The 24,766-nt window shown below is 39.9% G+C and overlaps 2 protein-coding genes across 6 annotated transcripts in view; one reads left to right on the top strand and one right to left on the bottom strand.

Annotated features, from left to right (window-relative positions):
* Positions 1–228: 228 nt before the first annotated feature.
* IKZF5 (IKAROS family zinc finger 5) lies at positions 229–16,050 on the bottom strand. The gene is made up of 5 exons (XM_079900070.1): positions 15,897–16,050; positions 14,234–14,382; positions 7,200–7,385; positions 5,023–5,205; positions 229–4,421 (listed from the first exon to the last, which is right to left on the bottom strand). Exons 3-5 carry the CDS (start codon positions 7,330–7,332, stop codon positions 3,478–3,480), a joined length of 1,260 nt encoding a protein of 419 aa, XP_079756196.1. The 5' UTR covers positions 7,333–7,385; positions 14,234–14,382; positions 15,897–16,050; the 3' UTR covers positions 229–3,477.
* Positions 16,051–16,159: 109 nt separating this feature from the next.
* The window catches only part of ACADSB (acyl-CoA dehydrogenase short/branched chain), a 46,024-nt gene continuing 37,417 nt past the window's right edge, over positions 16,160–24,766 (top strand). For all 5 annotated transcript variants that reach the window (XR_013824193.1, XR_013824194.1, XM_079899340.1 and 2 more), the window contains exon 1: positions 16,160–16,268. Coding sequence is in view for 3 of the 5 variants with exons in the window: in XM_079899340.1 (XP_079755466.1) it covers positions 16,227–16,268 (42 nt within the window). In the remaining 2 variants the exon portion in view is untranslated. The remainder of the gene's footprint in view (positions 16,269–24,766) is intronic.

Here is a 24,766-nt window from a genome sequence, read left to right as displayed (position 1 = left end):
TACTTCAGTCAGTCACTTGTCGGATGTGACATGGATAATTAAGCATCAGATAATTAAGCATCAGGAAGCATGAAGCCTTCCTCATTTATGTGCCAGAACAGTTGGGGGGGCAGGGGTCACACCTTAAATAAAGAGAAGAAATTAGGAAGGAGACAAGATGCTCATTATTGAACTGTTTTTGCTTTTAACTCATGCAACATCTTCTCATGGGTAAGGCACTCTACAAATCCAAACCAAGGTAGCCATAAAATCAAAAAAAATTAACATTTTACACACTGGAAAATTATTTAAAAAACTAATTGGATCCTAGTTTTCAAAAAAGAAAAATCGAGGTCATTAAAAAGTGTTATTTTTTATTCATATATTACAAAAGCAAAGCTTCATTCACAATATGAACTACATACTAGATAGAGTTATTTCAGCATTAAACTGCTTTCTGGAATCCCTAAACAATAGTGTGTTTTGCAACCATACTCAAGTTTTATGTTTTACATACAAAATACGTTCTTGACATCAAAGTACATATTAACAAAACCAAGTTCTAGAAACCATATACCCTCTAAGACTAATTAATGAAAAGTCCTTAGCAGGGAATTTTTTTAAAAATAATACATCCATTTGATAAATATTTTTGTAGAACTTAAATGAGGTTTATCTCTGAACATTTTTTTAGTAATATTCCCTTTGTCAAACAGTTCTGCAGATGAATGGCAAACACTTATTTCTAAAATGAAATAGCACTGGAAAATATCCAGTGAAATTTTTTCAAAGTAAAAGTCTAACCTTTACTTGAATTTCAAGAAGTTGTAGCTACATACTATATTCATAAAATCTGAAATAAAATTACTCCCTGTTAATCTCTTCACAGTTTCTTAAAAAAATATTAGTGGAGATAAAGTATCTACCAACTTTAAAAATCTAAACTTATGTTCACTGAACAAAAATAAATTTAGTTTCAGAACATTGCCTGTTAACAGCAAAGTATTATAAATAGTGCATGTTAAACTTTTCTGAACTCATTTCTATAAAATATTTGATTAAAAATAAAATGGGAGAAACATATTCAATACTTAATAGAAGATACTAACATCTTTCCAATACAGAATTTAACTCACAAAAAATTTAAATAAAATCCTAAATATTTTTAAAAATACAATACTAAAAAAGTTTCTAAGGTAGATCTGCTTCAAAAACTTTAGTGCATTTAGAATTAACTACAGCTTTCAAGCATCGATACCTTTGGAATACAACTGTGCTCTTTAAGTCCTAGGAATTTTAAAATTATACATTCTAGTTTGCAATTGTGAAAAAAAATCTGTTTGAACTAAAATGTACTTTCAAAACATCTCTCTTTAGTTGTCAGAAAAAAAATGTATTTGTCACTATTTGGCCCAGAATATACAGTTAATAGACTGGTTTTAACATGAGAGTTCTTTTTTGTTTAATGAAAACTTTCATTTTCTATTTTGTGGTATTGCTTTTATATGAAGAATAAAATAGAAGAAAAAAAATAACCACAAAAGCTTCCAAATGACAGCAACTTGTTTCTGACAATATATACATATGAGGGCCAAGCTACACACTGGGAAATGGCTGCACTAAAAGTGATCTGAGCAGCGAGCGCTCCAAGCAACAGAGCAGAACAGGCTGCACACTTTACATTCACAAGCCTCAGATTGACAAGATTTGTTTCCAGAAACTCCTTGATGCTGCTTTTTCAACAATGCGATGGAGATTCGTTTAGATTGGATATTAAACCACAGAACTCATTTTAATGGCTTTCTAGCATTTGGAAGGGAGGGCAGAAGATGCATTAACTTGGCACTGGGGGGTTTTTGTGGACTTATACCATCAACATTACCCTTTCACTTACTATTAAGTGTAGAAGTCCTTCTTAGTTATAATGCTTAATAGTTAGAATACTTGCTTAAGAAGCCAATTAGTAACTTTCAAGATTTGAACCAAATTAAAAATAAAAATTTTGCAAAGTACACAGAAACCAACAGTTAGTAACAATATATTTTATTGTTTGACCAAGCTGTCCTCAGAGTACGCTACTTATTACACAAAAACAGCCTCCTAGTCAAAACTAATTACTGCGGATTTATACAGCAAGTTTTATTTCTGTAAACAAATTAAGTATCATGTTTAAATTCATTTTTATATCTATTTCCACACTTTTTTTTATCCTCTTCTACTAATGATGATTCAATTCACAGTTTTATATAGTTTTCTTGCTGTACATTAAAGACTGGTAAAACTGCAAATAAGCATTACAACTTGAATTCACAGAAAATATCTTAAATGGCCAATTCTGAAGAGGAGTCCAGAATTCATTTTGGACATATGTTCTCATTTTTGTAAATATCACTTCACCATCACACTTTCCCATGTGTTTCTATACCTACCTTTTCTTGAAAATTATGGGCAATAAATGGATAGAAGGCAGGAAAAGGAAACTTCAGATTTTGGCAGGAAGGACCGCATTTCCTAGGAAAAAGATGGATGACTTCCACTGTACCTCTTTGGTCATCAAAGGAATAGAAGGAATAACAGATCCTCAGTATCGTTATCAACCTCCCGTGTAACATCAGAATGAAGATTTAAATGAACAGTTCAGATTAAAAGGAAAAAAGGCATCTTCATAGATAATCCTCTGATATTTCTAGCGTTCTCATATATTTACCTGTAGTTTTTAAAATAAATTACAAGTATAATAAAAAGAATCCAATGGAAAATTGCTGTGTGTTTAAACTACAAGTTGAATAGGCAGGTATTTTAAATATTAAACTCCATTTTCAATTTAAAGTCTTAAGTTTCATTTCTTTTCAGAACTTTTACCTATTTTTATAACTTTAATTTTAAAAGAATTAAATGTTTTTTATTTTCCCTTATGGAAAAAAGAAAGATTTACTACACTGAAATTGCTTTACTATTATCAGTTGAAATTAAACTACTGATTCAACTAAGCTATGTTTACTAAATAGTTTTTAATTAATGGCAATTTTCAAGGCAATTCCTCCACTAAACATTGAAATAAATTGTAACAGATTTTGTAAGAGAAAGTAATTTACCATTTTGAAATTATGGCAGAAATAACATCTAGCTGCAGTGTAGATGTTGAAATCAAGGGTATCTATCAGCCTTGAAGTTTTTATGGACCATAAATGTGAGAAATTTAAATGACCACTTGTAAGATTATCATTGCACTCCAATTCTCAAATGTCTAAATGAAAGGAAAAAACAGACACCAACGTGTCCAACTGTTCTAATACATAAATGACCCTGATGAGGTTTTTATGGAAGAAAAAAAAATTTTTGTTTCCACTGTCAAATTTATACTCTGTATGTATAAGACTTTAAATTAGCAACACCTTAATAGGGACGACACCCCCTACCCCTCCCCTGCAGAAAACAACAGTAAACTACAAAACACAAAAAGGCAAACCAAGTAAAGCGTAACGTGATTGTTTCCCATCAGTGTTGGTTATGTTGCCCTCTTGCAAAATGACAGGCAAAATCATACTTGTTTTTACATTTGCATCCACATATGTTACACTGAAAAGGATTTTCATACCCATGACATCCCATATGAATAGTGTAAAGGATATTGTCGGCAAAGTACATGTCACAGTGCTGGCAGTGGTGTAGAAGCTGAGGGTCCTGGACCGGCAGGGTCGGAGCTGGAGTGCTTGGCTGACTGTTTCCCATGCTGGGAGTACTCGTGTGAGCACTTGGTTCACTGCTCGGACCTGCCACCGGACTATAGTTCCTCTGACTATGTGATGGCCGAGCTTCAGGGCTAGTGGGAGAGGAGCTCTGAGGAATACTGGCTGACACGGCAGAAACTACTGCTTGAGCAGAGGGCTGCTGCATCATGAAAGGCTTCTCATCAGGGCAGGGAACTACATCAGGGGATGCGGGGTTTTGGTTTTCAGGTGGCAAACTGGACAACTGTCCTGCTAGAGTTGACAGCTGGTTTAAAGGGTTGTCAACCATGAGTTCTTGGGGGTCCCTTGGCAGGCCACCAGCTGGTGTGGGTTTTGCCATACTTTCATAGGAGTCAGTCTGGATATTCGGGATTTCATGGGTAAAGTCATTAAGGTAGTCTGGCTTCTGAACCACCATGGAAGGTGGGCTTAAGTTGATCAGTGCTCGTCTGCTATAGCCCAGATTGCTTGTTTTCTTCTGTAAAACCCCCCACATCTTCTTGCTGCTTAAGGAAGACCTAGTACCTTTAATTGGTACCATTTTATGCTTGCGCCTTCGATGATGCGACAGGTTACTTCGATCACTGCAGCGGAAGGAACACAATTCACATTTATATGGTTTTTCTCCTGTATGGGAACGCATATGGGCTTCCAGATGACGCTCATAAGCAGATGCAAATGGACATAAGTGACATCTATGAGGTTTCTCACCTGTTTAAAAAGAAAAATGGGGAGAAACTGCAAGAGTAGCTCATTTATGAAAAGTTTCATATTTTGTCCATTCATTAGATTTAGAAATTGATCAAAAAATAAAATGCTTTTCAGAATAACACATTTGCAAAAAAATTATTAAAATTTATTAATAAACCTGCATATAACCACCTTTATACTATACGGACTAGTGGAATGAATCCCTTTCACAGAAGGGATGGCTAAGGTGGCATCTGAGGGTTAGCAGTGTAGCCTGCAACCGTACAGAAACCTTTTCCCTGGTCTGCAAAGGAAACGTACTTAGTAAGGATAAAGATAAAAACATTTTATCACTTCATGCTGTCTTCAGCATTAACCTGCCCAACCTGAGAAGCAGACAGATGCTGAGATTATTTAGATTCAGAAGGAAGATGGCTAAGGAAGGGGAAGCTGTACAAGGGGCCTCACTTCCTTGGATGCTGCTATTGCTGTGCAAAAATGGAGTCACTTCTCCATTTATTCAAACCTTACATCCACCTTCATTTTCAAACTATCACAACTATTTATATGATAGATCAACCTGCCCGTAAAGAAATGCCCTCTCCAGCCACTTCTCCGTTACCTGTGTGGATTCTAATGTGTTCAATGAGCCGTGCGGTGCCTTTGCTGGCATAGTTGCAGTACCGACACTTGAGCTTCCCATCAAAGGTCCTTTCAAACCCGTCTACTAACATTCCTGAGTTTTCATCCAGGGAAACTTCAACAGATGGGTGATCAAGTCCATTTTGATCACCATCTGTTCCAGCTATAAACAAATATAGCAAAAGAAATTATGCATCTCAGAATCAACTCAATTTAGCAATTTAGTGTGGAGTGGTAGAAAATCTTTCATAAATTGACAGTTTGCTTAGCACAAAAGTTAAATTCACAAAAATCACAGCCTTTCTGAACTGAGGTTAACTTTATACAAAAGCAGTATTCTATTGGGGGATTTCAAATTACTAACACATAAATTCTATCAGTCCTCAACATACTTTTGAGTAAGGTAACAAGGTATGGTATTTATTTGACAGATAAGGAGACAGAGGGGGGTAAACAGTGATGGCAGTTACACGTTTAAGATTCTAGCCACTTCTACAAATACAATGGGCAGTCATGATCATCTCCCCAAATCCTAATCTATTTAATCTAAAACAATTAATGTTGAGTTTTGCAGTTCCACTCAGCTTACACATATGTTCTAGATTCTGGGTTGCATTTAGGATCTTAAAATTCTAATTAAGCACATATAGGGCAATATTGTATCTGATACCTCTGAATGTTATGATCTGTAAGAATTTCGGAGTTAAGAGATGTTTGGCTGTTTGCTTTTAATCAAACTACTTCTTTGTATAGATAAAGAAACTGAAGGGGCAAGTGCTCATAATCTGGAAAACCAACACACGGGGGACCACAACCCTGCTCTCTTGGATCTCAGTCCAAGAATTGTACACTAAAGTATTAAGAGGGAAATGTCTGTTCCTACAGCTTCACGGGAAAAGCACTTCTACTCCATCTGCAGGAGGTAGCGGTGCAGGTGCAGACAATTCAAGCCCTTTGCTCTGTTTCCTCTTTCCTTCACTAGGAGAAGTGACTTTGCTAGTTGGTGCAAGTCCAACATCCAACAGGTCCGTTGCACTGGAGGGACAGCAAGGCTCAGTGTCCCCCCTTCTCCCATTGCTTTCCCAAGCCAGTAACTCCTGAAACAGAATATGTATACGAAATCACTTGGGGATTGTATTAAAATACAGCTTCTGATTCAGGAGATTTGGGGTGGCACCTGACGTTTTGCACCTCTCACAAGCTCCCAGGTGATGCCCGGTCTCTGCTGTTGCTGGTCCCTGGATTACAAGGCCCTAGACCACCTAGGTCAAGGGTTAGCAAATTTTTCCTATAAACGTCAGATAGCAAATACTTTAGGCTTTGTGGGCCACATGATCTCTATCCCAGCTACTCAACTCTGCTGTTGTAACTCAAAAACAGCTATAGAAAACAGGTAAACAAGCAAGCATGGCAATGTTTCAATAAGACTTTATTTATGGATGCTGAAGTTGGAATTTCATCTAATTTTCACATCATGACATTATTTTTCTTTTGTTTCCCCCACACCCCAACAATTTAAAAATGTAGAAACCACTCTTAGCTTGCAGGTCGTGTAAAAACAGCAGTCCAGATGGGGCCCACTGCCTGTAGTTTGCTACCTCCTGAGCTAAGTTCACAAATAGATTCCAGTCTTCGTGTAGTAAGCAAACCAGACAGTCTGTCTGTAGGTCAGGTAGAATAGGCTCAAGTAGGTCACTGCTTTCTCTACTCTGATTTCTCCTCCTAGGTGGGTATACATGGTTGGCCTTCTCTTCATTTTAAGAGAAGAAACAGAAACCCCTATTTTGTCTCAGGTCTAACCCAGATTTCCTAATGGCCAAACCCCTTGTGTAATGAAGCTGGACCCCCTTTTGGTTCCTTGTGTCTGCTGTTAGTTAGCAGAACCGGGAGAATGGGAAGGGAATTTAGAACCCCTAACCTTCCCACAAGACCATAATGCATCTCTGGGCCACAGTAAGCCCTGCTGGAGCTTTACTTTCCCTCAGCAAAAACTTGGCATGTTTAAAGAAGGGGAAAAAAATTGCCCCTATCTTTCTAGGAAAAACGGAATGATCCACATTAGTGAATAGTAGTGGGCTTCATACTACGGGTAATGACACACAAACACTAATATATTTGTAAAAAGTGAATTATTTAATAGTATTAAGATAAGTCTACCTCCCTGAAGAGCCTCTGCTTCTTTGTCCCCACTAACTGATCCAGAAATCATGTTGACATGATGGGTCTGCTGAGTCAGGTATTCCTGGAAATCTTTCACAAAGTCCAAAGGCTCTGGTTTCTTTTCACCCATCTTTGCTTTTTATTTTTTTTAATTTTTTTTTTTTAGTTTACAGTTCGTTATACCTATGGGGGAAAAAATGAAATAATTTTACGTTATTTAGGGAGATACAGTACGTATTAAAACAACAACAGTGACAAAGATTATTATGTGCCAGGCACTACAAAGCCACAGAGAACACAGTCCCCACCTTTAAGTATCTTATAATCTTCCTGATGAACTAAAGAAACACAAAATGGTGAACAATTAATATATTTAATATTTAAATAAACTGGGATTCAAACTTAGTTTTTAGAGGATAGAAAGAAATTACAAAGAGAGGAAAAAAGAGAAAATTCAGAAGAAAGAAACAGGCATATCAGCAGGGATTATCAATGAATGAGACAGCAGAGAAACCAAGTGGCTCAATCGGGGCCGTGGCAGAGCATTTGTGGATGATGGACATGGAGCATACCTGCGTGTCCAATCCGGTCGCTACCAGCCACATGTAGCTACTGAGGGCTTAAATGTCGCTAATACAAATGACTTGAGTTTCTTATTTTATTAATTTAAAAGTGAAATAGCTACACGTGGCTAGTGACTATCATATCGGACAGCAAATGCTCTTAAAACATAGGGTTCACATGAATGAGTACTCTAGAAGTAGGTGATCTACAACAGGGGGTGGCAAACTTTCTGTAAAAGACCACACAGTAAATATTTTAGCCTTTGCAGGTCATGCGGTCTCAGCTGCAACCACTCAACTGTCATTATAGTTAAAAGCAGCCACAGACAATATGTAAAGGAATAAGTGTGACCGTGTTCCAATAAAGCTTTACAAAAACAGGAACAGAGCCAGGTTTGGCCTATGGGCTACAGTTTCCTGACCCCTGCCCTAGAAATCCAAATCACTACCTCTGCCACCACCCATCATCCAACTCATTCTGACAATAAGGAAAAAAAAAAAATTTAACAAAAATATCACTGATGCTGATGTACAGAGAATAAGCCTCATGTCAGATTTTGTAGTCATAAACTAAACTGGTCCTCACATAGGTTTATAGCCCAAATTCGCAAATCAAATAACCAAAAAGTTTTCTAGTAAGAACAAGCTGAGGAAGTCTAGCACCTAGGAGACAACAGGTCTTTTTCTTCCAATAAAAATATATTTATGTAAATGTATATGGTCTTCTTAAATATGCCATATGCTAAAAATTACCTTCCCTAAACCCAACTATTTAATGAGTAATTTACTGTCTAAAAAAGTTCTCATTTTTTTTTTTTTTTTTTTTTTGCCGTACGCGGGCCTCTCACTGTTGTGGCCTCTCCTGTTGCGGAGCACAGGCTCCGGACGCGCAGGCCCAGCGGCCATGGCTCACGGGCCCAGCCGCTTCGCAGCATGTGGGATCTTCCCGGACTGGGGCAAGAACCCGTGTCCCCTGCATCGGCAGGCGGACTCTCAACCACTGCGCCACCAGGGAAGCCCAAGTTCTCATCTTTAATAGCCAGTAGCAGGCATTTAAAGCTAAAGATTAGTCACTTCTCTGTATATATGCTTAATCTTTTCTCAAAGCATAACATACACACAGAAAAGCACATCAATCCTAAAGGTAGAGCTCGATGAATCATCACAAAATGAACACATCCCTAAAATCAGCACCAATGTCAAGAAACAGAAGGCTACCAGCATCCCAGGAGCCCCCCTGTGCACCCTTCCAGTACTAATCCCCCCCGTGCACCAGCAAGGGCTCCATAACCCTGACTTCTGAAATTGCTGGGCCACCAGGTTTGCATATATTCAGCTTTAGATAATGCCAAATAGTTTTTCAAAGTGACTGTACCAATTTACACTCCCACCAGTGGGGGACAAGAGTTTTGTTGCTACACGTCCTCACCAACACTCAGGTATTTTTTTGCCTTTTTCATTTTAGCCACCCTGGTGGGTGTACAGTGGTATCGCACTGGTTTTAATTTGTATGGCTTGACAATTAATTAAGCTGTGTACTTCAATTACCCACTTAGATAACCTCTATTTCATACCCAGTTAAGTATCTGTTCACGTTCATTTTTCTATTAGGTTGTCCATCTTTTTCTAAGTAATATGTAAGAGTTCATCAAATATTCTGGATATGGGTTCTTTATTAGATATGTATATGTTAAGGACTTCTCCCACTCTGTGGTTGCCTCCTTTTCATTTTAATGGTAACTTTTGATGAACAGACGTTCTTAATATAGTCCAATTTACCCATTTCCCCACCACCACCCTTTACAGTTAGTTGTTGGTGTCCTTGCCTATATTTTACACGCAGATGTTCTCCTGTATTTTCTTCTAAAAATTTTATTTTTTTTTTTACCTTTCATATTTTTATCTGGAATTGAGCTTTGTGTATGGTGAAGTAAGAATCAAAATATATTTTTTCCCCAATGAGACATCCAACTGTCCTAACAACATGCATTTAATAGACCAGTCTTTCTCCACTAGACTCTTTTATCACCTTTCTAATCAGGTGATTATATATGTGATTCTACTTCTGGATTCTCTGTTCTTGAGATTTTATAATTGTTGTCTCCTAGGTGCTAGACTTCCTCAGCTTGTTCTTACTAGAAAACTTTTTGGTTATTTGATTTGCAAATTTGGGCTATAAACCTATGTGAGGACCAGTTTAGTTTATGACTACAAAATCTGACATGAGGCTTATTCTCTGTACATCAGCATCAGTGATATTTTTGTTTAATTTTTTTTTTTCCTTATTGTCAGACTACCTTGGCTGTGTTGCTACTATAGATCATTGAACTGTGTAACGATCAGTTCCTTATTAGGAACTAATAGGAACTAATTAGGAACTAATAAGGAACACAGGGCTAGTTTTGGTTTCCCTTGTTTACTGGCCCCAGACTGATATATTTTACTTCTGTATTTCTTGTCTTCCTCTCTTCTTATATTTAATTTGTTCTTTACTCTGAACACATTTAGCCAAATAAGAACCTGCAGGTGACCAAATTCTCATTTTTCTTGATGCAACACGTATGAATAGTTCCTTTCCTCCCTTCTTAGAAGATGCCTAGGGGTTTATTATTATTACTATCTCTTTTCACTGTTTTCTAGAAAGTTGAAGCTACTGAAAATCTGTCCTCTGCATCAACAGAATATTATGTTATTAGGTCAAACTTACGAGCTTAAAGACTCTGAACAGGGTCTTCTCTAGCCTTAGTTTCCTACTTTGTAAAATGAGATAATAATACCAATTTGCAGTGCTGTTTTAAGTTTTACAGATACGTGTAAAGTATCTCGCAAGATGTGTAGTTTATGGCATGTTTTCAGACGACAGCAGCTATTTCTGCAGTCAAAAATGGTTATACCTTGGATTAAGAAATTCCTCACTGTCCCAGATTCCAAGTGTCTTATGTTACCATTGTATATATCTCTTTTTTAATTACAATGAAACAAACATGGTATGGTCCACCTTAGTCTCAATTATTCACATATCGCAATTTGCAATTTCCCAAATCAATGTACAATTTCCCCAACTCTTCTTATTTTACTCTTTTAGGCCACCTCTTTAAATCACTTGCTTTAGTCTGGCTCTGCTTTCTCAATCTTAAGGATTACTGCTGGTTTCTGAACAAGTTTGTTTCAGTTGCTTCTTTTCCCATCTTACCTAGCTGACTTGAACAGCTCCTGTTTCCTAAACACTGATTAGTATTCGTTTTATGACTATACTTGATTCTGCCGATTATCTGTCCTTTAAAATTTGCCCTCTGGTTAGGGAGGAAAAAAGTGGGCCAGTCGGCTCCAATGAAAAAGATTACCAAGAATAAGATTTGTGCCCCAGTCCGGGAAGATCCCACATGCCGCGGAGTGGCTGGGTCCGTGAGCCATGGCCGCTGAGCCTGCGCGTCTGGAGCCTGTGATCCGCAACGGGAGAGGCCACAACACTGAGAGGCCCGCGTACCGGCGGGGGGAGGGGGATAAAATTAAAAAATAATCTATAATAAGATTATATCTCAACAAAACTGAAAAAGAAAACCCATACCTCAAAACATACAGGGATGGGGAGCAATGTAAAAGTATACATAAAAAGGTAAGAAATATAGCAGATAAAGATGAAGAATGAGTTCCGAAAAGACAGAGAAAATAAAGAAGAGAAATGCTTTTTAAAAAAATGATCAAGAAATTTCCAGAATTAAAGATTCCTTTCAATTCAATCTGAAAGGGTTCATAGAGTGCAAAATAGATTAAATAACAATAAATAACACTTAGACACATTATTGTGAAATTTTAAAATCTCAAGGTCAAAGAGAATAACATGAAACTTTCTAGTGAGGAAGAGCAGCCCATCCACATAAGAAAAACAATCAGATATTGAGTATCAAAGGCAACACCGGGTGCAAGGAAACAACAGAGCAATTTACTCCAACTTAGAATTGTTTTCACTTTCTCAAGCTGCTAAAGGCTAGCTTCCAAAAATCTACATCACAATGGAGAAAATTTAGATGCATTCCTTTAGAATCAAAAAGGCAAGGATGCTTGCATCACTACAGCTATTCAACACAGTACAGCAGCAGGTAAAGACCCCACAATATAAAAAGGAAAAAAGTAATAAAAGGTGTAAGGACAGGGAGATACCTCTCCCCCGCCCCCCAAAAAAGAAAAGAATAAGATGTGGGAAGTTGTTTTCTAAATTGTAAAAGCTGTAAGGCCCTACAGATTGTCTGTGTTCTGATTATAAAACCTATAATTTAGAAAGAAATCCTGGTATTTCATTGCAACTTTGCATCACCTCTTGCCAATCAGTTCACATGAAAACTGATGTTGCCACTGGAAAATATCTGAACATACTTTGATAGGCTTCAATAAGCAAGATCAAGCTTACCAAATCCTGATTAGAAAGCATAACACTGCTAAGGTACATGTGATAATGCAGAAAAAAAAGGCACAGGACTGCCATTAAGAAGAAAATGATATTTTTATACATGCATCTCAAGTTTTAAGAACTCAAATAAGCCTAATCACAGAGAACGACTGGCATATTTTGACAGTCTTGGCTATTATCACATTGTCACATTATAAGTTTCACTGTGTTCCCCGCCAAAAATTGCATGCCGATTTTCAATCAAAATGCATGATGGACTTAAAAAAAACAACAATAAAGGATGCCAATGAAAAAAGGGAAGATACATTGTAAACTTGAGAGAAACTCTGTTCGTAAGAATTTTAAATATACTGATATGGTTTATAGTTGTAGACATTCTGCAATGATTTAAAATTTGTCTTTCCATCCCTAAGCATTTTTGTGCCCACTTGACCTACATCACCTCCCCGCCATGCAGCATTATAGGCCCTTGCAGAGCTCAAGTCTGCAGAAGAGATGAGTATGCATGAAAGATGCCTAAATCCGGAGGGACACTATGGTTCAAACCCCAGCTTTCTCCATCTCAAGTCAGTATTTCTAAGCACAATAAATAGAAAAAGAATAATTCTGAAACTACAGAAGACTTCTTGATATCAAAAAAAAAGTTTTGTATCCAAACCATCTTCCTGTCTTTAATAAAGTAATCATCAGTCTTAGGACCAAATGTTTAATCTAAGAACTCCATAAATTAACTGGTATCTAGAGATACATCTAAGACAGTGATAAATTTTAAAATCTTTATGAATGTAACATAAAAATCTACGTTAGGAATCAGCAAACTATAATGCTCTCATTCCCATACTTTATGATTATCATTTCTTATGATACAGCAAAATTTCTGAGTCCTCCCTGTGATCCCTCTGATTAAAGTTAAGTTGGTATGGTATTCCATGGGGTATAGATACATGTCTATAAAGAAACTGGCTAGAATGCACCTAAATTATTTTTATGCCAATAGCTCTCCCAAACCATCCATTCAAAACTCACAAATAAGGTTCTTAGAAAACAACCAGAGACTACCCATGCTAGCGAAGAAAGAAGCATTTGAGAAATAAGCTTTGATATCCCCAAAGAACAAAGAATACAAAAACTTCTTTATCTTTAAGCAGGTAACAAACTATTCTTGACCTTCCTTGGGTTCTGATATTCAAGTCCTCTGATCTTCAGTCTCATAAAAGGCAAGTTGTCCATCAATACACACACAACCAACTCCTCTTAAGCAGGAGCAAACAATGTAAAACAGAGGCATCATGATGCAAATTAGAAGACAGCCACAACTATGAAATAGAGGTGATAAAAGAACCAGAAAGGGCTCTTTAACCTACCCTCCTCCCAAACTCTAGATTTTGAGAAGAACATGATTAGGCAATAGTAGGATCTATTTTATTCATCTACCATTTCTGGTAGGGTTATTAAACATAAGGTAACTAACAATTAACTTCCTTATACAGTAACTTAATTTGGGGTTTAGGCAGGCCTACACACATTAAGTGACTGCAGTTCTATTGAATGTGTTTTTTTTTTTTTTTTTTGCAGTACGCGGGACTCTCAGTGTTGTGGCCTCTCCCGTTGCGGAGCACAGGTTCCGGACGCGCAGGCTCAGCGGCCATGGCTCACAGGCCCAGCCGCTCCACCGCATGTGGGATCTTCCCGGACCGGGGCACGAACCCGTGTCCCCTGCATCGGCAGGCGGACTCTCAACCATGCGCCACCAGGGAAGCCCCTGAATGTGTTTACTTTTATAGCTTAATAATTATGGTCACTGAAAGATTTACTCTGCCATAGAATACGTATCAATGGAGAAGTCTAACAAATGAGGTTTCGTTTGTACAGAGAATAACATGGACTTCAAAAAGAATTAGAACACATTTCCTCTGATTACATAACCATCAAAAAAACAATTCTCTGAAGGCAAAAAGGGACATTATGAGGTGCTGAGAAATCAGAAAACATAATATAAAAGTAAAACTTAAATAAATACAAGCTGGGAAAAATAAAAAAGAGGAGTTACACAATCTAACCTTTTCACCCCAAATCAGTTCCTCCTTTTTCTTGCCACTCCAACATGGATGAAATGTAGAGTAATCGAAATTTACTCTGGAGATACACCAAAGGACTCCAAAAGGCCATGGAGGGAATTTCAACTAAAATTGAAAAGCCATACAGAGGTCTGCAAAGAAAAATACACCACAAATCAAAACCTTTGTAACAAAAAATTAGGATCTACGGGTTTAATAAGCTAACAAAATAACTTGTGCCAATTTTACCACTACCAGAAAAGAAAACTAAGCTGAGAGACAAACAACAAAGCAGCAGGTTCACTTCAGCAAAAGCTCCAAGTAATCACCAAAGAGTAACATGCATCAGTGCGACTATCGTTTTTTTTTCCACTGGTGGATTTCATTTTTTGGCAAAAATGTTACTGTCTTTCCAAATTAAGTTATTAACTTCATTTGTTCGTAGTACACTTCTAAAAGGCTCAGGAGCTCAGGCTTAGTACTGCTGAACAGTTACAATCGCATAAAAACAAGGTACTAGCCTAGCCCCACGGAAACATTTGTGAGAAAAGATTTAGAAAAGAAAACCCACCAGGCACGCCCAATAACAGCACATCTGATTCCCATCTTTATTATCCTCTCTATCGCAACTCAAAACACTTAGGGTTTTCTTGGGAAACACTTGGGACCCCTGGGGGTAAAAAACACAAAACGTCTCAATTCGCTGCAACAAACTCCCAAACTTGTATTAACCTGTAGCTGTGTTGAATGCACAACATAAATCAAAATTAAACGGGATTTGTAAAATTGTTAGTCCAGACATTTAAAAAGTTGTTCTAAGGAAGTTGTGTTTCTTCCAAACTGAAGTTCTGTGGAGCTCACAATTTAAAACGGCTTTACTTCTCCCACTTGTCACTCCTCTTCGTGCCTAAACAGCACACTAAGGGGACACTAAATGGGCCACGTGGTTAGTGGCAGCTGGAACCGGTTTAACTTCTATTTAGATTCAATTTACCCAGCACTTACTAGATGCATGGCTTGACTACTCGCACGCCGGACAGTTTATTAAAAGACAAATCCTTCACGAACTTCAACAGTTCTTCGCTGAAAAATCCTCCCCAAACCTCACATCTCCCCAAAATTAGAGTGCACAAGCAGTAGAAACGGATCTAGGAAGGACCACCGTCAGATAAAAGACGGAGGCTTTAAAAAGTCCTCCCAACGAGTAGCCCGGAACTGGCGTCGGGGCGGCATCCTCACCAGGATTCGGAACACCTAGGAGACCCGCACCTCGGCTGATCCCCTGGCCCCAGGACCCGGTGAAGACGCAAACCTCGGGGCGCCCCACCACCACCACGACCACCTGTCAGAGCGAGAGACAGCTCCCTACCCAGGAGCCGCCAAGCCCCTACCAGACGGCGACGCCACCGCAGGGACCGCTCGCTTCCTCGGGGCTCCCGCGGCCAGACACCGCACCCTCCGCGCTCGGGCCAGGAAGGTCCTGAATCGTGACCCCCGCCGACCAACCGACCACGCCCGCCCCTTCCCTGAGGCTGAGTTCAGGGCGGAGTCAGCCTCTCGCGAACACCCTGCTCTCTCCTCCCGCCGCTCCTTCTTAACCGTTCTCCTCCTTAACCGCTCTCCTGAGCCGTGTCACCGCCGTCCGAGCCTGTAACCAGCTACTTACCTCCTGACAGGCGCACCGAGTAACCCCTACCGCCTTGTTCAACGCCGCTGCTGTCGCCGTCGCCCCCGCCGTCTTCGTCACCGCCGCCATGTTTGTTGTGTCTCCTGTTCCCTTACCGCCCCACGGCCTTTCCTAACTCTCGCGTGAGCAGGGCGAAAGCGGAGAGGGAGCTGTTTGTCTATCTCGGCTTTCCGTAAGGGCTAGGGGGCGGGACAAGGGAGTTTGTGGGCGGGGCTCTGGCTCCACTCGCCCCCAGGCATTGGTGTGCGGCCCGGAGGCTCGCCAGAGCCGCTTCCCGGGATTCTTGAGGGAGCTTGTCCTGGGGCGCAGATGGAGGGAGCCACGGTTCGGCTGCTGCGCGGCTGCGCGCTGGTAAGTGCGCTCGCAGCGGGCGTCTTGGGGGCCCCGAATGACCTTGGCCCCGGCAGCGGGGTCTTCCCCTGACGGGACTGGGGCGCCCAGTCCACGTCCCGGGCCCGCGCTTCCCTCCCTCCGCCGGGTCTCAGACCCCTCACCGCGGGCCGGCCCCGACCCCGACCTCTCTCCAGGCCTCTAGCCGAGCCGGCCTCAGTTTCTGTAAGGAGGGCTGGGAGTGGCAGCTGGTGAGAAGGGGGCTAGGGGCTGGTCTAGAAGCTTCTTTGACGGAGCAATCACCTTGCATGGAGTCGGAGAGACACAGCTGTAAGATATCTTTTGCAGGCCATTGGGTCCTGAAAGCTGCCGAGTCTTGAATCTTTCGAGGCATTTTGTAGAGATGTCATTTCTCTGATGTCGCTTTTCCCCAATGATTACATTTCCCATTTGTCTTGATTCCTTTCTTCCTAAGTGCTAGACCAGGGTTTCTTAGCTTTGGCACTGTTGACATTTGAGGCCAAATAATTCTCGATTGTGGGAGGCTGTCCTGTGCACTGTAGGATGTTTAGCACCCCGGAGTTGTGACAACCAAAGGCAAAATTGCCCCTGATTGAGTACCGCTGGTGTAGACCTGTACTATTGTGTGCTCCAGAAGGGTGGGAAGAAGGGACCATTCTCCTTACAACCTGGTAAAAAACTCTCAACCTATTTGCTGTACCCAGTTTGTTGACTATACGAATCGATCTCCAAGATTCCAACAGGAGCGGTTGAGATTCTGAGGTGCTGTTTGCCAAAGAGTTTTACAAGCTAAATGGTCAGTAGCTTGCAGAAGGAACTCAAAAGCACAGCTACCACTTAGACCCATTTCCAAAGTTCACCTGTGGTGTAACGAGGCCCTCAGCTAGGGTGATACCACTGACGGTTAGCGAGGAAGATACATTAATAGACTTGAGAAGAGCTGATAATTACCTTGAGATGGAGGAATTAGATGGACTCCACATTTTCTAAATGGAGTGGCTTAGTGGTGGGCAAAGATTGGGATGTCTGGAGGAAACGTAGTTTAGGGGGAACAGAAGGAAAATTAATTAATTCTCTTTTAGACTTTAAAAAGTGTCAGTAAAATGTACCCCTGGAGAGTTTTGGAAGCTGGGCAGGAGGAGGATCTGGAGAGCAGCAGAAAAATAAGAGCTAGAGAAGTAGGAGACAGGCAAAGCCACAGATGAGGGATGGGGCGTGTGAGGGAATGGAAGCACAGGAGGGTACAAGTCAGCCTTTGGAGTACATTACAGACCATTCTGGGTAAATGGTGAAGAAAGGCAAAGCAAAAGGAGAATAAATGTAGGATATCAGAGGAGGCTTTGTGACAAACATGCTTTATTCAGAATTGGAGCAAAAGAAGTAGAGGGATATTTCAGTCCTTTCTTAAGAGCAAAAATACAAGCAGAGTTTGTGCCATGTAAAGGAAACAACCCAAGGAAAGCAGAGGCAAGTGTTTTTTGAGAAGTTCAAAATACAGCCCCCTAACCCAGGGTCAATTTATGGAGATACGGATTGAAAATTGAGGCAGCGCATGAACTCGGTCCATTGAACCATGAAGAACTGCTTGAGGTTCTGGTGCTCCCTTGACTCAGTTTGGTGTTCACCTGGGGGCACTGGAATATGCCACACCTGGTCTGGAGCTCAGGTGTCCTTACTTCTATCTTAACTGTTCTTTCTGCTACCAGCCTGGTTTCCCTGAAAAGGAGGGTGGGTCAAAGAAATTCCCAGTACCTGGTAAGGTATTGGACCCAAGTTAATTGCACAATTTTAAAAAAAAGTTCATTAATAATCCCACCTTTTAAGATTCCTCTGGAAATAAAGGGAAGTTAGTCTCTGGTTTCGTTTTTGTACACTGGTCGTTTGGGAAAGAGAACTTGCTGACTTGGCTAAGGTCACACGGAAGGCAAACGGGTCTCCTTTATGCTGGTTCCTGGCACTGTACCCTGTCTTGGTTTATTTAGCCTACTCCTGAGGCAGTCTACTCTTCTTCTAGAAGGTGGTGATACTGTTAGGAACTACTAGGGGCTGGAATGAGGAGCCTGAGACTGATGGAAGGGAAAGGTTACCTGTTTAGTAGTTTTCAAGAATACCTGAAAACAGAAGCTACTGTTTCGGGAGGAAGCAAGCAGGGATTAGAGAGATTCTGGTGCCAAAGTTTTGGCTTGGGCATATGAAAACAGAAACGATCAAACTCTTTTTTTTGGTTGGGGGGGGTGGGCTGTGTTGGGTCTTCATTGCTGCACGCGGGCTTTCTCTAGTTGCAGCGAGCGGGGGCTACTCTTGGTTGTGGTGCACGATCTTATTGCGGTAACTTCTCTTTTGTGGAGCACGGGATCTAGGCACGCGGGCTTCAGTAGTTGTGGCTCGCGGGCTCTAGAACGCAGACTCAGTAGTTGTGGCTCGTGGGCTCTAGAGCGCAGGCTCAGTAGTTGTGGTGCACAGGCTTAGTTGCTCCGCGTCATATGGGATCTTCCTGGACCAGGGCTGAACCCGTGTCCCCTGCATTGGCAGGCGAATTCTTAACCACTGCACTACCAGGGAAGTCCCAGGATCAACTTTTAAAATCTAAAGTCAGGTATGCAATACTTAAGTCAGATCTTAAAATGGACATCCCAGGTTTAGTCAGAATTCAGTAAAGTGTTGCTGAGTAGAAGACTGGGAGTCCTTGAACTATTAGGGCATAGAGAAATAAGTATTGTGTAATTTACTGAACAAAAACATATAAACCCTGAAGGATAAAACAGCATTAATAAGTATAGGGGAGGAAAACTGTTCCCCTTTTCCCTTCTAGGTTCTTTAGCTGGTCTGATAATTAAATTGGCATGACAGATTAACAGGAGAAAAACAAATTTTGTACTTAAAGGAGCCCATAAAAAATATGAGACTCAAAGAAGTGACCAAAACCTGAAGCTTTTATGCTCTTTAGACAAAGAAACGGTACATTTGTGAAGAACTGACAAGAAAAAGAGGTTTGGGCTTGGGGTAGCTAATTAGTGAAGAAGTAACAAGCTTTGTTTATACAGCCTTCTCTGCCCTCAATTCCGTTTCTGGTGATGAGGATGCCTTCTACCCTCCTGGTAGAGGGAGAGTACCTTTCACAGGGGAGATATTTCCTGTTTTCAGGGGGGACAGAGGAGGTCAGTATCCTTCTTGCACTGCTGTTTCTTAAATATCTTTAATTCAAAATGATCAGTGTGGGGACTTCCCTGATGGCGCAGTGTTTAAGAATCCGCCTGCCAATGCAGGGGACTCGGGTTCGAGCCCTGGTCCAGGATCCCACGTGCCACGGAGCAGCTAAGCCGTGCGCCACAACTACTGAGCCTGCGCTCTGGAGCCTACGCGCCACAGCTACCAAAGCCTGCGTGCCTAGAGCCTGTGCTCTGCAACAAGAGAAGCCACCACAATGAGAAGCCCTCACAGGGCAATGAAGAGTAGCCCCCGCCCGCTGCAACTAGAGAGAAAGCCCGCTCACAGCAACGAAGACCCAACACAGCCAAAAATAAATAAATAATTATTTTAAAAAAATGATCAGTGTGCCAAAGTGGCATATTTAGGGGTGGCACATTCTGCTCGCCTTTATAAGCAAATCCTCATCACACCTCCTCATCATCATTCTTTGCTATAAGGGAAATTTGCCTCGGCATGACTCTGCCTACCTCAGCACCTAAGGCAGTAGGAGAAAGTGTGTCCAGTGTAGTTCTGACATCTACTGATTACACAGTGAGCCATAGCTGTCAAATCTAAATTCTGTATTAAATATTGGCCTATTGCAGAACTGTTTATATGCAATGTTAACCCTTAACATCCACAGAGCATAAAAGCATCAGAAAATCACTGTTCTCATTTTGCTTAGGTTAATTACCCTAAAGTGGTAACAAGCGATGAGCATAATTAAGCACATTGGTGTTTAATCTCCTTTTTATTATATAAAAACTTGACATGAAGGACCTTCTTTCTACTACTTCCTTTTTGGAATACCTCCTAAATATATGTCTTTTAAACAACCAGTACACAGTATTTAGCATAAGAAATAAAATGTTAATTCATTAATTCTTCTAAATCATTGATATAATTCTCATAAACCATACCAATTCCTATAATTTTAAAGTTACAACATTTGGTTTCTCTAATTTTAAAGGAATTTAATTTACTTTTTTGGGTGTGGGGGAGGAGTGATACAATTCTTTAAAAGTATTTCTTTTCAGTAGATAATTGTAGAATCTCATGCAGTTATAAGAACTAATACAAAGAGATGCTGCACACCCTTTATCCAATTTGCCCCAAAGGTAACATCGTACAAAACTATAGTACAGTATCACAACCAGGAAATTGACATTGATGCAAACCATCAATCTTTTTCAGGTATCTCCAGTTTTACACATAAATTTATACACTTCTGTGCAGTTTTATCACATGTATGCACCACTACAGTCAAACTACAGGACAGTTCCGTCAGCACAAGGAGCCCTTGTTTTACCCTTTTTTTTTTTTTTTTTTTTTTTTTTTTTTTTTTTTGCTGTACACGGGCCTCTCACTATTGTGGCCTCTCCCGTTGTGGAGCGCAGGCTCAGCAACCATGGCTCAGGGGCCCAGCTTCTCCGCAGCACGTGGGATCCTCCCGGACCAGGGCACGAACCCATGTCCCCTGCATCGGCAGGCGGACTCTCAACCATTGCACCATCAGGGAAGCCCTGTTTTACCCTTTTATAACTACACAACATCCCTACTCCACCACCCCACCTGTTTCTAACCCTTGATAACCACTGATCTGTTCCCCACCTGTATAATGGTATCATTTCAAGATTATTAGGTAAATGGAATCATGTATTTGTAACCTTTTGGAATTGGCTTTTTACATTCAACATAATTATTATGACATTCAAACAAGTTGTTGCCTGAATCATACTTGGTTCCTTTTTATTGCTGAGTAGTATTCCATTGTAAAGGAGGAAAAAACAACTACTCTCTTGGGCTTAGCGTGTGGAGCCTGCAAATTAAACTGACAGAAGACAGATTAACCTGAGGAAAAGGTTTACTTGATATGCATAGGGAAGCCAACAAAAGAAGTAGCTTCATTAAATAAAGTTAAAGGTTTATATACTTAGTAGGGAAGTGGGAGGGGGGAGAAATTGATTCTATGGGAAAAACAAATAGGGTTCTTTAGGAAAGACCAAACAGATTTTTGAACAGATATGAGGTAAGAAAGATGATAACAGTGTTTAAGTATGAGTGGTCTTTTCCATAAAGTCCCCCAGGAGGGGATTTACAGTAGCCTCATTTCCCAGTGTTGCTTCTTTTAGTCAGATAAGAAGACTTTTTTCTGCATCTGTTGAATCTCAAATGTCTTTGGCTTGGAATAATCTTTATTGGAATCTGAGGTTCCATGTGGGTCCCCACACCAACCATGGCATGTCCCCACAACATGCCATGGTTGCTTAACCATTCACCTACTGAAAGACATCCAGATTGTTTCCAGTTTTTGACTATTGTGAATAAAGCTGCTATGAACATTTGTGTGCAGGTTTTTATTTGAACTTAAGCTTTCGTTTCTCTAGGATAATACCCAGGAGTACAATTACTGGATCATATGATAACTGCATTTTTATAGGAAACCACGAAACTGTTTTCCAACATGACCTCCTACCATTTTACATTCCTATCAGCAGTGTATGAGAGATCCAGTTTCTCCTCATCCTTGCCGGCAGTTGGCATTGTCGGTAATTTTTTTATTTTAGCCATTCTGATAGGTGTGTAATTATATCTCACTGTGTTAATTTAATTTTAAAATATTCTTTAGTTTCCAGCAACTTGGAGAATGGTTATTTGAGCTAAAAGATCCTTTGAGTATCTTACTGTTAAAACAACGAAATTCAGCTGAATAAATTTTAAAGATTTTACTGGCTTTATTCAACAGCTCATGAATTGGGCAGCCTTCCATCTAGTAAACAGAAGGAAGCTCCAAAGAGCTATACAAAATAAAAGACTTACAGGCAGGAGGGGGTGGGGCTAGAAAGTTGCTAGCAGGGAGATGATTGGGGCAAAGTCACCTTCCTTTAGGGGACAGCAGGGTCTGTCAAGCAGATGACCTCACTAGTGCTGACCAGGTAATTCCAGATTGACTGGTCTAAGATTCCACTCCTGGGAAGAGTTGAAACTAATTAATTTAGGTATTAAGTCTGGTTTGGTGATGTGGGCTTAGCACAAGTGATTCCATTTGGGGCCTGTTGTCTTTTTTTTTTAACATTTCACATTTAATTATAACGTAATATTATTTTACCTTTCCTTGATCTGTAAAGTTGCTTCATTGCAAGAGGACATTAAAAATACCATCAAAATGTGCTTACCAAGAGTGAGCACTCTAATTATCTAGCTCTGGAATCATCATATGAGCTTTTTGGACTTATTAAGTCAAAAAGGACTTAGAAGAAAAATTTTGTTCATGCATCTGTTATCTTTAGCCTATATAAAAACTCAGATTAAATGTAAAAATAGAATGCATAAAATTCTAAAAATAAACATGGGTAAATCCCTTTATTAGAGTAAGGAAGGTCATCCTAATTTAAAGCTGGAAGGCATCAAAGAAAGGTTGATAATTTTGACAACATAAACATCAAAACCTTTTGCGTGACAAAACAAAAAAACTATGCGCAAAACCAAAAGACAGATGACAAAGTGGTTGAAAAAAATTTGCAGCTCCTCTGTCAACTTAAAGAAAAATGCACAACATGAGAGTTGTGAGATCAGGGACTTACTGATGACTAAACCTGGGAGATAGCCTGTCAGTGAGTAGCTCAAAACAAACTGCTCCAAAAAGGTAGGGGAGGAACCACCATATATACGAAGGTTTCGGCAGGGAAAGACATGCAGTCAAGCATACATCTTGATAAAAGACTAATACTAATCACAAGGAACAAATACCTCAAGTTAATGATTTTAGTGCTTTTTTTTATGCACAGGAAGAATCTGGGGTCATTGAAATTCTTCCTGAGATAGTATATCCATCTAGGGACCCTTTTGTAGAAAGCACAGATTGCTTCATTGAGCCTGCAGGTTTTTAAAAAAGTCTGAATTACGTTTAGGGTACACCGTTGGTGGGAGACTATAGTGGGTTGCGACTTTACCCTCGTGTAACTGGATGATGAGGGAAGCGCTGTGTTTTGCTCACACCTGTCACCAAAGAGCTAATTTCCTTAATTTATATTGAGCTCTTAGAAATCAATAGGAAAAAAAAAAACTGAATAGGAAAAGAGCACAGGACATGAATAAACAAAAACAGAATTAGAAATGTTCTTAAATGTATGAAAAGGGGTGCAAACTCGTAAATGAAAGACAGCTATAAGAACACTTTGTGATACAATGTTTTTTTACCTATGAGATGGATGCAGAAATAAAACTGGCCTACAAGCTGTTTTGGCAAGATTCTAGGGAAACAGGCACCATTATATATTTGCTAGTGGGCGTGAGAATGGTTTAACTTTTACGGAGGACAATTAGAGAAAATTTGTCAGTATTTTGAATTTATTTTTAACATTGACAGAGATTTCCCTCTTCTAGCTTGTGCTACAGATGTGAAATAATGTACGTCAAAAGTTATTCATTGCAGCATTTTTTTTTAGAAACTTTACTTTGCAGTATGTAATTAGATTCATAGGAAGTTGCATAAATACAAACAGTAGAGAGAGGTCCCCCCATCCACTCAGATTCTCCCATGGTTGTATCTCAGTAGTACAGTTATTGGAACCGGGAAATTGATATTATTGCAACGCCAAGGAAAGGATAGCCCAACAAAGTGGTATGAAAATTACTCTAAACCTAAAACATTTGACCATTCAGCAGCCACAAGAAAGAAACATTATCTAAATTTAAACAAAGCCTCCTGAAAGTACATCTGTAGATATAAAGAAACTATCTTTTCTCCTATAAATCCATTTATTGTCAGTCATTTCCTACCCCCCCCCCCACCCAACCTCTACCATTAGAACCTAAGGCAGTAGAGAAGTTTTCTTCCCAAGAAATGTGTACATATAGTTCTGTGGTACTTCATCACTTGTAGATTTGTGTAACCAAGTCCACAGTCAAGATACAGATAGACATTCACAACAAAGAGCTCCCTTGTTTCAGCATTACTTATAATAACAAAGGGAATTCTGTTACATGTTAGAAACATCTCCAGAATATATTGCTACATGGGGAAATAAATAAATAGATAAATAAATAAATAAATAGGCCAGAATATGGTACATAGTATGCTCTCTTAGAAGGACCAGGAGGAAAATAAGCAACTATATTTCTACTTGCTTATGTCTGTATATGAAGAATACCAAAAGGATACATAAGGATCTCCCCTATCCCCTATGGAGGATGTTGAAAGTGGGCTGGATGGGAAATAGGGCAACAGCTTTTTTGAACATAGTTACCTGTTCAAACCAAAAAGTCTTAAGTAAGACAACTGGGGGCATGGTGAAGGGGGGAGCAGG

Source organism: Stenella coeruleoalba (genome assembly GCF_951394435.1).
Source record: "Stenella coeruleoalba genome assembly, chromosome: 16".
NCBI lineage: Eukaryota > Metazoa > Chordata > Mammalia > Artiodactyla > Delphinidae > Stenella > Stenella coeruleoalba.
The sequence above is the reverse complement of the archived record's forward strand: the minus strand, read 5'-3'. Positions and strand labels throughout refer to the sequence as shown.

Excerpts from the sequence above, each read along its gene's own strand:
- IKZF5 (XM_079900070.1), bottom strand. The coding sequence starts at position 7,332 with ATGGGTGAAAAGAAACCAGAGCCTTTGGACTTTGTGAAAGATTTCCAG. Across the intron at positions 5,206-7,199 it reads AGCAGAGGCTCTTCAGGGAG|CTGGAACAGATGGTGATCAA; the intron begins GTAGACTTATCT and ends ATTTGTTTATAG. Across the intron at positions 4,422-5,022 it reads ACACATTAGAATCCACACAG|GTGAGAAACCTCATAGATGT; the intron begins GTAACGGAGAAG and ends CTTTTTAAACAG.